The following is a 12500-nucleotide window of genomic DNA, read 5'->3' as shown; positions in this document are numbered from 1 at the left end:
TGTTTATGCTGATTAAACGTCTAACACTTCTCCAATGATAACCCTTAGAATCGTGAAATAGAAGCCCATCTGTCCAGGATCAAACACTTCTCTACATGAGGGTTAGGGATTTATTCTTCATTACAACACTGTGACTTAACACCTCACTACAGTGAAATACATCACTGTTCTGGTCCTCGTTCATCATTTACATGCACACTATCCTGGATTTCATTGGTCTTTGTTTACACTTTACTTATTTGAATCTATTTTGTTTCATGTGAATGTGATTCATGAGGTTCCTGCTGAGGGTTCGATTCTAGAACCACTGTAATGAATGAACATTTTTTGTAATGAACAGATTTGTAAAGGTGTTTCTTCAATTAAAAACAACCAGTTGCCCCTGTTAAAAAAAGGAACTTGGACAATTTGACTTTGAGTAGATACTAAATGAGCTACTGTTTACTTTCACTTCAGTAAATTTGTAGACCAGTAACTTTACTTGTGCTTAAATAAAATTGTAATAAAAAAACAGTACTTTTACTTAGTATAATATTTTATTATCTTTCCACTTCTGCCCATATTTTACACACCTGAATGCAGATAAATCATGGCCTCTGCCCCACGTGCTGTGCCCCATGTGGATCTTTCTGGATGTGTTGTTCTGTACCGCCTCCATCATGCACCTCTGTGCCATTTCTTTGGACCGCTACGTTGGAATCCGCAGTCCGATCCAACACAGCCGCACCAACTCCTCCTGCAGGGCCATGACCAAGATCACTGCAGTCTGGACCATCTCCATCGGTGAGAACACACTTATTCTACACAATCATGTGTGTGTTATCTACTGAAACGGATAAAATGTCTGTAGTTAATGCTCAGAGTCCTGATGAGAATATGTGATGGTGGAATTGAATTGGGCTTCCAGGCAGCGATACATTTCCAGAATGTAGATTTTATTTCTTCGACATAAATTTTGCTAGTTACATTCTGTTTCACTTCCTTCTCCTCCTCCTGCTTGTGTTCTTGTTGTTTCAGTCATCTCGTTACCCATCCCTGTGATCAGCTTGCAGGATGAGCAGAAGTTCTTGGTTAACGGCAGTTGTGTCCTCACTGAGCCACGCTTCATGCTGGTGGGTTCCTCCGTGGTGTTTTTCCTCCCGCTCATAATCATGGTGGTGTGCTACTGCCTGACCATGCGCGTGCTCCAGCAGCATCTAGCCACCTTCTCCACTGAGAGCAGTAACTGTACTAACACCAAGCAGGCATCACCTCAACCCATCCTCCTGAGTGAAGATCCTTCCTCTCATTCCAATTCTCCAGTGAAAGCAGTGTTGCAGCACCTGAGCCCTATGCTGAGGGTACGGGTATGTGCAGGCCTTCGAGCTCCTGTCAAACGCCGCATGGTACAGGCCATCAAGAATGAGCGTAGGGCTTCTCAGGTTTTGGGCGTGGTCTTTTTCCTCTTCCTGGTCATGTGGTGTCCCTTTTTTATCACCAACGTTCTGATTGCTATGTGCCAGGATGGATGTGGTGAACACTTACTCAGACTGATGGACATATTTGTATGGGTGGGCTACGTTTCTTCTGGAGTGAACCCGCTCATCTACACCCTGTTCAACAAGAACTATCGCCATGCCTTCTCCCGCTACCTGCGCTGTCGCTATCATACACTTGCTAATCCTGTGCTCAGTAACTCAGTGTGTCAGGTGTATTCCGTCACACCCACCCCTATGCTGTGGGACAGGAGCTTCACAGACACTAATGCCAAAGCCGGCTCAGGGTTCAGTGCCTCCAATCATGGGCACAAACATGAGAAGATGCTAAAAGAAGGTGTTAGTGATTTTGCGAGCTCCACAGATAACATCAGTAGAGTCTAATTGTTAGAATCAGGGTTTTTATAGCGCATTGCTATGACTCCACTTACATCGACCAGACATAACATTAAAACATTAAAACATTCATTCATTCATTCATTTTCTCCCGCTTATCCGTAATTCGAGTCGCGGGGGCAGCAGTCTAAGCAGACCCCCGCCTTCGACTGCTGCCCAATCCTCACAGCACCATCCCTTACGGTCCCTCCTGCAGGTGGTGAGCCCACAGGAAGGCGGCCCCACGTCACTCCGACGTTACGGACCTTTATATTTCCCTCGTAAGGGACCCCCGGAGCATAAAGGGTTAAGGGCCTTGGCGATACCGGGGCTTGAACCCCCGACCTTCCGATCGGTAACCCAGCGCCTTAACCGCTGGAGCCACCACTCCCCCCTACACTATAACATTATAACATTAAAACATTAAAACATTATTACACTAAAACACTACACTAGCATCACTAGTCAGATCTGAATCAAACTGCACAAGCTCAAATATGTTCATGTGGATTTAAGAGCTGATTTTTTTTAAAGGAGAGAAAGTGGTTTTTTTGCAGGTACACTTACAAGGACATTTACCAGACGGACGATTCGGGACATGATAAGGAAAAGTGACCAAAACATTTGTTGAGGTCTTTCATGAACTGTTTGTACTTTGCCGTTTGATTCCCTGTATAATTTGTACAAAAACACAGTTTACCTTCATTTCAAATCCCCAGGAAAACTGTAATGTACAGAAACAAAGTGGAGAAAGGCAGGAAACCCCGGGGTGATGTGATAAGGGTAATATCGCTGCTTCTGCTAGAGCTGATGTAAAACTAAACAGAACACAACACAAATTCTATTCAGATCCAAAACTCACAGTAATATAGGAATCTATTTGCCTCTTTATAGTATTGAATCCGATTTTAAATTCGCTGTTTGATTTCTTTACTCTCTCTCTCCCAGTTGTAGTTTTTCCCACCAACACGCTGACACAGCTGTAAATGACTTTTTACATTTTTGTGGTGTGATTTAGTAATTATACACACTGTACATTTACGCTGGTTAATATTTGTGTGGTTTGTTAGTGAAATGTTGTGTATTAAAAGGCAGTGCTTTCTGCATTCTAACAAAATACTTATTGTGCTTTTGTGTAGTTTCACACACAGTTTAAGCTTTTCTGTGTACTGAAGGTTTATAAGGTTTTATAGATGTTTTAGTTGCATATTATTTAATAACCGCTTTATTACACAACATCAAACATTCACACCTCATTCTCATCCTCATTCATACCTTCTGAAAACACACCTAAAGAAAATGTAAAATACACAGAGGTCAGGATGAACCCCAGGGTGTGGAGCTGTGAGGTGAAAAACTCCATCCACTGCACCATCACACTTCCCTGGTTCTTTGGTAGATAAACAAATAAAAGCTGCAGAAGTGCATTATAGCTATGAGAGCTTTGTTTCAACCCATTATTTTACTGGGCAAATCACCCAGACACACTGGTGCCAGAGTTCCTTAATACAATGACTGTTTTTTTCAAAAGGAACTCCGTACGAATACTTCATCCTGACTTGATGTGTTGCCAGTGTCTGAGCGCTCAGCTGTACGACTCACAGGAGGAGCTCAAGCTCACACACTTTCACCTTTTCCTGAACACTACTGAAAATTCAGTATTTAGTGCTGTGGAGTAACAGAGCACACTGACATGAGAAACGTCCTGCTGCTGCACTGATGTTTCTCCTCAGCAAATTACTTTTAATTACTCCTTAATTACTCCTGTTCAAGTAATTAAACAATAAATATCACAAGAGTAAATAAGTCATTTATAGACAGAAATTTTTTTTTACATGGTTATAAACACATCTGTCTCGCTCAGCTCACACATGCAGCATTAGTGTAAAGTCTTTACTAATCAAACTAGCAGCATTTGTTATTCAGCTAATAATGAACTATAAATGCTGCTAGTTTGATTAGTAAAGACACGAGTGTTAGAGAAGTATCTATAAGATGATCTCTGCACTGTAACGAGAGCAGTAAGTACTTCATCTCTCTCCCTCCTGTCACTGGTGAAGTGTCATTCATTTATTCAGGAATGTGTGCTGTGTGAGGACGTCTGAACAGTGGCTCTTTGCTTTTCAAACTGTGACCAATCACCTGAAAGAGGAAGTAATGCTAATGCTAAAGCTAAAACCTCAACAAACATTAAACACCAATCCAATCCACACACTGAACACCGATCTAATTAAACCCAAACACCAATTCAATCCAGACACTAAACACCAATCCAATCCAAACTTTAAACACCAATCCAATACAAACACTAAACACAAATCCAATCCAAACACTAAACACCAATCCAATCCAAGCACTACACACCAATCCAAACTTTAAACACCAATCCAATACAAACACTAAACACAAATCCAATCCAAACACTAAACACCAATTCAAACTTTAAACACCAATCCAATCCAAACTTTAAACACCAATCCAATACAAACACTAAACACAAATCCAATCCAAACACTAAACACCAATCCAATCCAAGCACTACACACCAATCCAAACTTTAAACACCAATCCAATACAAACACTAAACACAAATCCAATCCAAACACTAAACACCAATTCAAACTTTAAACACCAATCCAATACAAACACTAAACACAAATCCAATCCAAACACTAAACACCAATCCAAACTTTAAACACCAATCCAATGCAAACACTAAAGACAAATCCAATCCAAACACTAAACACCAATCCAATCCAAGCACTACACACCAATCCAAACTTTAAACACCAATCCAATACAAACACTAAACACAAATCCAATCCAAACACTAAACACCAATCCAAACTTTAAACACCAATCCAATACAAACACTAAACACAAATCCAATCCAAACACTAAACACCAATCCAATCCAAGCACTACACACCAATCCAAACTTTAAACACCAATCCAATACAAACACTAAACACAAATCCAATCCAAACACTAAACACCAATTCAAACTTTAAACACCAATCCAATCCAAACTTTAAACACCAATCCAATACAAACACTAAACACAAATCCAATCCAAACACTAAACACCAATCCAATCCAAGCACTACACACCAATCCAAACTTTAAACACCAATCCAATACAAACACTAAACACAAATCCAATCCAAACACTAAACACCAATTCAAACTTTAAACACCAATCCAATACAAACACTAAACACAAATCCAATCCAAACACTAAACACCAATCCAAACTTTAAACACCAATCCAATGCAAACACTAAAGACAAATCCAATCCAAACACTAAACACAAACCCAATCCAAACACTAAACACCAATCCAATCCAAACACTAAACACAATCCAATCCAAACACTAAACACCAATCAAATCCGGACACTAAACACTAATCCAACCCAAACACTAAACACCAATCCAATCCAAACACTAAACACCAATCCAATACAAACACTAAACACCAATCCAATACAAACACTAAACACCAAGCCAATACAAACACTAAACACTAATCCAATAAAACCATTAAACACCAATCCAATACAAACACTATACACCAATCCAATACAAACACTAAACACAAATCCAAATCCTAACACTAAACACCAATCAAATCCAAACACTAAACATTAATCCAATCCAAACACTAAACACCAATCCAAACACTAAACACCAATCCAATACAAACATTAAATACCAATCCAAAACAATTACTAATCACCAATCCAATACAAACACTAAACATCAATCCAATACAAACACTAAATACCAATCCAATACAAACACTAAACACCAATCCAATACAAACACTAAAAACCAATCCAATACAAACACTTAACACAAATCCAATCCAAACACTAAACACCAATCCAATACAAACATTAAACATCAATCTAAAACAAACACTAAACACCAATCAAATCCAAACACTAAACACTAATCCAATCCAAACACTAAACACCAATTCAAACACTAAACACCAATACAAACACTAAACACCAATACAAACACTAAACACCAATCCAATCCGCTTCACACATTTCACTTTCTCCTTCCTCGTGCGCGTGTCTGACCCGTTGGGTGGTGGAGAGTTACGAGCATGCGCTGTGGCGTCCATGCTGCGGTGCGCTCGCTGCCAAGGAAACGCGCGCGCGCGTGCACGCGAAGGAGGCGCGCCCCCTCCATCTGATCCTCAGCAAATCCGCTCCTGATCTCATCATCACCGGGTCTGTCTTCACCTGGAACCATGGAGAAGGTCCTCCACACAGACTGAAGCTCGTGAGGAGTTTTCCACCCAAAATCTGATGCTTCGGAAGGAGATATAAATATAAAAATAAAAATAAATATATATATAAAAAGAGAGAGAGAGAAAGAGAGAGAGAGAGAATCACAGCTGCCGGTGAGTAACAGATGATTTTTCGGCACTTTGATTTTGCATTTTTAACCGAGTTTTCATTCGTCGTATTTAATTGTCGGTTTATGACGTCATGCTTGTGATAATGGGGGGGGGGGGGGGGTGAACGTGTCCGAGAGAGTAGTATCTTGATCTGTAGCGTAGAGTCAGTGACGTAATGGCTAATCTACATTAGTAAATCATCATCATCTATATCATCACAATCATCATCATCATCACCATCAGCACCAACACCATCATCATCACCATCATCATCATCACCACCATCATCACAATAACCATCATCAATCTCCTCATCATCACCATCATCCTCATCACCATCATCATCATCACCACCACCATCATCACAATAACCATCATCAATCTCCTCATCATCACCATCATCCTCATCACCATCATCATTATCATCATTACCATCATCATCATCATCATCATTACCATCATCATCATTACCATCATCATCATTACCATCATCATCATCATTATCATCATTACCATGATCATCATTACCATCATCATCATTACCATCATCATCATCACCACATCACCACATCACCACAGTCCTGAGTGTAAATTCAACCCTCAGTATTATTTATGTAAATATATATTTTATGTAGAATGCAGTATGTGATTTTGTTTACATCACGTTACACTTGTTAAATATAAACATTATTTTTTTTATCCAAATCTTTTCACTTGGATAAATGTGTCTTTAAAGAATTTACTTAAATATAGTTTCAAGGCTTTTAATAAAAATAATACATATTTGATGTGAGAGATTTTAAATCAAAAAGAAAAAATAAAAGCTGTTTATTTTTTTGATTAAATTACTACAGACATGTGAGAGATGAGTGAGAGACGTGTGGAAGACGTGTGAGAGACGTGTAAGAGACACCTGTGAGCGATGTGTGAGAGACGTGTGAGAGACGTGTGAGAGATGTGTGGGAGATATGTGAGAGACGAGTGAGAGACGTGTGGAAGACGTGTGAGAGACGTGTAAGAGACACCTGTGAGCGATGTGTGAGAGACGTGTGAGAGACGTGTGAGAGATGTGTGGGAGATATGTGAGAGACGAGTGAGAGACGTGTGGAAGACGTGTGAGAGACGTGTAAGAGACACCTGTGAGCGATGTGTGAGAGACGTGTGAGAGACGTGTGGGAGACATGTGAGAGACGTGTAAGAGACACCTGTGAGCGATGTGTGAGAGACGTGTGGGAGACATGTGAGAGACGTGTAAGAGACACCTGTGAGAAACGTGTAAGAGACATGTGTGAGAGACGTGTGTGAGAGACGTGTGATTAGCTAAATGCTTAAATCGATTTATTTTCTATGAGAATCCTGAACACTTCATGTTTATCGTTTTAATAAAATGTGTATTTCTGTGATTTAAAATAATATTTATTAAAATTTCAACGTATTCTGGCAAAACTGTGCATTTATTAAACACAGTGAAAATAATTTTAAGAGAAGGTGTATAGAATCTGCATATAGAAATCAATCAAATGAAATTAATGTAGTTTTGTGAGCTCACAGTCTTCTCAGCTTTATGCTTGTAGTTTCTCAGCTTTATGCTTGTAGTTTCTCAGCTTTATGCTTGTAGTTTCTCAGAGTTATGCTTGTAGTTTCTCAGAGTTATGCTTGTAGTTTCTCAGCTTTATGCTTGTAGTTTCTCAGCGTTATGCTTGTAGTTTCTCAGCTTTATGCTTGTAGTTTCTCAGCGTTATGCTTGTAGTTTCTCAGCTTTATGCTTGTAGTTTCTCAGCTTTATGCTTGTAGTTTCTCAGCGTTATGCTTGTAGTTTCTCAGCTTTATGCTTGTAGTTTCTCAGCTTTATGCTTGTAGTTTCTCAGCGTTATGCTTGTGGTTTCTCAGCTTTATGCTTGTGGTTTCTCAGCTTTATGCTTGTAGTTTCTCAGCGTTATGCTTGTAGTTTCTCAGCTTTATGCTTGTGGTTTCTAAGCGTTATGCTTGTGGTTTCTCAGCTTTATGCTTGTGGTTTCTCAGCTTTATGCTTGTGGTTTCTCAGCGTTATGCTTGTAGTTTCTCAGAGTTATGCTTGTAGTTTCTCAGCTTTATGCTTGTAGTTTCTCAGCGTTATGCTTGTAGTTTCTCAGCGTTATGCTTGTAGTTTCTCAGCTTTATGCTTGTAGTTTCTCAGCGTTATGCTTGTAGTTTCTCAGCGTTATGCTTGTAGTTTCTCAGCTTTATGCTTGTAGTTTCTCAGCTTTATGCTTGTGGTTTCTCAGCTTTATGCTTGTGGTTTCTCAGCTTTATGCTTGTGGTTTCTCAGCTTTATGCTTGTGGTTTCTAAGCGTTATGCTTGTGGTTTCTCAGCTTTATGCTTGTGGTTTCTCAGCGTTATGCTTGTAGTTTCTCAGCTTTATGCTTGTAGTTTCTCAGCTTTATGCTTGTAGTTTCTCAGCGTTATGCTTGTAGTTTCTCAGCGTTATGCTTGTAGTTTCTCAGCTTTATGCTTGTGGTTTCTCAGCTTTATGCTTGTGGTTTCTCAGCTTTATGCTTGTGGTTTCTCAGCGTTATGCTTGTAGTTTCTCAGCGTTATGCTTGTGGTTTCTCAGCTTTATGCTTGTGGTTTCTCAGCGTTATGCTTGTGGTTTCTCAGCTTTATGCTTGTGGTTTCTCAGCTTTATGCTTGTGGTTTCTCAGCGTTATGCTTGTAGTTTCTCAGCTTTATGCTTGTGGTTTCTCAGCTTTATGCTTGTAGTTTCTCAGCGTTATGCTTGTAGTTTCTCAGCGTTATGCTTGTAGTTTCTCAGCGTTATGCTTGTAGTTTCTCAGCGTTATGCTTGTAGTTTCTCAGCGTTATGCTTGTAGTTTCTCAGCTTTATGCTTGTGGTTTCTCAGCTTTATGCTTGTGGTTTCTCAGCTTTATGCTTGTAGTTTCTCAGCGTTATGCTTGTAGTTTCTCAGCGTTATGCTTGTAGTTTCTCAGCGTTATGCTTGTAGTTTCTCAGCGTTATGCTTGTAGTTTCTCAGCTTTATGCTTGTGGTTTCTCAGCTTTATGCTTGTGGTTTCTCAGCTTTATGCTTGTAGTTTCTCAGCGTTATGCTTGTAGTTTCTCAGCTTTATGCTTGTGGTTTCTCAGCTTTATGCTTGTGGTTTCTCAGCTGGTATCTGTTGGAGAAGCTACAGGTTATGCTCCATTCAGTGCTGTCTACCTTTAACTGTGATGAATCTTTCCTGAAGGATTAATGTACTTGAATATTCATAAATATTACAGCAGGTCCTCTTGATAAATTCACGACTGTACAGATGTGAGACTACAGCATAACCTCCATAAATAATTTACTCTAACACAACAGGAATTCAATAAATCCTGTATCTGAGCATGGCATAGAAAAGCCCCCAGAGATCACGTTCTCCAGAGGTATGGGTCATGAAGAGAAATAGGAAGAGCAGGAGAGGATGTGTGTCAGCTAAAATCAGCTGTTCAAATGTTTTTACTCTGGACTTATCATCACTATCATCATCATCGTCATCACCATATCCATCATTCTCCTCCACCTCATCTTCATCACCACCATCATCATAACCATCAACATCATCACCATAACCATCATCCTCCTCCTCCTTATCTTCATCACCATCATCATCATCATGTTCATGCTGAGAAAGTTTTGCTGATATTTAGTCTAAACTTTTAGACAGAACTGTATGGATTAAGTTCAGTTTTTATTAATGCAGCACTTTAATCAGTAGGCAGCAGATTAACACAGTGATGTTATTAGATGTGTGTGTGTTTATAGTATTAGATGAAAATAGTAACGTTACAGTGAGCTGTGATTCAGTCTGTGTGTAGAACATGGACATGAAAGTTTAGAGATTATTATTAATAATAATCACAATAATATAAACACTTTGTCCTCCATAGTACAGTGAGTTAACAGGAGTCTGTGGTTGCTAAGTAACAGAACACCCTGAGTGGAAGGTTTAGTGTAGTACACACACACGTACACCGTTTATCTGAGATTTCTGAAACACACTTGCCTGTGGCTCGGCCAATCACAGTTCAGATTTTATAATAAAACTCAGGCGTTATTTCTGTATGATGATTAGAGGATTTGATTTGCAGGATTTGTGTAGTGGGTGTAATCAGTTGTGGTGTAGTGTGTGGAGGTTCACATCTCCTTCAGTTCAGTCTCCACTTCTCCTCCTCACACCATCACATCACCAAGCAACCACACGGAGGGGAGACCTCACACGTTACCATGGAGACGGCCTCTCTGTCCAGGGCTGATAGAGTCTGTACACAAACACACGCACACACACACACACACACACACACACACACACACACACACACACACACACACACACACACACACACACACACACACACACACGTGTGCATATATACATTCACACACACACACGCACATACATGCACACACACATACACACTTATATACATATATACATACAATTTAATTCAGATACTGCAGCGTGAGAGCGTTAAGTGCTTTATACGTCAGTAGTAGTATTTTATAATCAGTGTGAGATGTAATTGGGAGCAGTGTAGAAGATTAAAACAGGGCTGATGTGCTCATATTTTCTAGATCTAGTGAGGACTCTTGCTGCTGCATTCTGAACTAACTGAAGCTTATTTCTGCACTTACTCCAACACCCAGACAGTAAAGCGTTACAGTAGTCTAATCTAGATGTTACAAAAACATCTACTAGTTTTTCTGCATCCTGTAACGACATCATATTTCTAATTTTAGCAATATTTCTAAGGTGAAAGAAGGAGATCCTGGTGATATTATTCACGTGAGACTTAAAGGAAAGACTCGGGTCAATAATCACACCGAGGTCTTTGACTGCTGTACACACTGAAACAGAAACACCATCCAGAGATGCTACAGAATCTGAAAGTTTACTTCTAGCTGCATGTGGTCCTAGTAAAAGTACTTCCGTCTTATCTGAGTTGAGAAGAAGAAAGTTATCAAGCATCCACTGTCCTTTACACACTCCTCAACATTGTTAAGCTGATCTCTCTCATCTGGCTTTGCTGAATCATCAGCATAGCAATGGAAGTGAATCCCATGTTTATGTATCATTTCACCCAGAGGCAGCAGATAGAAAGAGAAAAGCAGTGGGCTTAAGACAGATCCTTGTGGAACACCAAACTTTACCTCAGAGAGTGTGGAAAACTCACCATTTACATCAACAAACTGATAGCAATCAGTCAGATAAGACCTGAGCCAGGAGAGAGCTGTTCCCTTTATTCCAACAACGTTCTCCAGTCCAGCAAGCAGGAGATGATGATCAATGGTGTGAAAAGCTGCACTGAGATCGAGCAAAACAAGTAAAGAGACAAAACCCTGATCAGAGGCCAATAACAGTCATTTACCACCTTAACTAGCGCCGTCTCTGTGCTATGATGAGGCCGAAATCCTGACTGATACATTTCATAAATGTTCTTCCTCAGTAGATGTGAGCAGAACTGCTGTGCTACAACCTTTTCTAGAATCTTGAAGATAAAGAGAAGGTTTGATATTGGTCTGTAGTTGGACAGCTGACGGGGTGAAGGTCAAGTTTCTTAATTAGGGGGTTGATTCTGCAGTTTGAAGGATTTAGGTACAAAACCAGTGCTAATGGAAGAGTTTATGGTCTGTTATAATGACACTGCTGTCTACAGGGTTATTTATACAATAATTTGGATTTATTTTAATAGTGTGGATTTTTTTTGCCTGATGCCTGGTGGAGAAATATGCTGATCAGCAGCACTAAGAGATTTTCCAGAATGTAGGAGATTCTGCTTCCATGCTATTTGAAATACTGTCAATTTTGATTGATGCTGTTTACGTCCTAATTTCTGAGTGGTCTGTTTTAAGGTGTGTGTATGATCATTACACCACTGTGCTCATTTCTTCTCCCTGATTAATCTGGTTTTAAGGGGAGTTACATCATCTAGGTTAGAATAAATTAGGTTCTATTAGATTAGATTAGATTAGATTGTGCAGGGTACATGTACAGAGCCAGAAGAGCATAAGTGGCCTATTTACAATAGATAACAGTAGATAAATAGTGTATGAGGTTTATAAATACAGGTGTGAAGGGGATTGATGTAGAAGGTGCAGTAGGTAATAATATATGGTAAATATAGTAATATACAATATACTGTGCAAAGATTATGCATAGAAGATAATATACTTAAATGACATGATATAATTATGTAAAAATGTGAATGAATGTATGA

At 39.5% G+C, this 12500-nt stretch overlaps 2 protein-coding genes across 2 annotated transcripts in view; both read left to right on the top strand.

Annotated features, from left to right (window-relative positions):
• Positions 1–1938, top strand: part of LOC310738903 (5-hydroxytryptamine receptor 2A) — a 2856-nt gene extending 918 nt beyond the window's left edge. The window contains exons 2-3 of the mRNA XM_083564395.1: positions 583–783; positions 1018–1938. Coding sequence (XP_083420521.1) covers positions 583–783; positions 1018–1859 — 1043 coding nt within the window. The 3' untranslated portion in view covers positions 1860–1938. The remainder of the gene's footprint in view (positions 1–582; positions 784–1017) is intronic.
• Positions 1939–6006: 4068 nt separating this feature from the next.
• LOC310738893 (actin-binding protein WASF3) overlaps positions 6007–12500 on the top strand; it is a 22435-nt gene continuing 15941 nt past the window's right edge. Inside the window, exon 1 of the mRNA XM_083564376.1 lies at positions 6007–6267. The gene's annotated coding sequence lies outside the window, so the exon portion shown is untranslated. The remainder of the gene's footprint in view (positions 6268–12500) is intronic.

This window comes from Silurus aristotelis (genome assembly GCF_946808225.1).
Source record: "Silurus aristotelis genome assembly, chromosome: 16".
Classification (NCBI taxonomy): domain Eukaryota; kingdom Metazoa; phylum Chordata; class Actinopteri; order Siluriformes; family Siluridae; genus Silurus; species Silurus aristotelis.
This window is presented reverse-complemented; position numbering and strand designations above follow the sequence as displayed.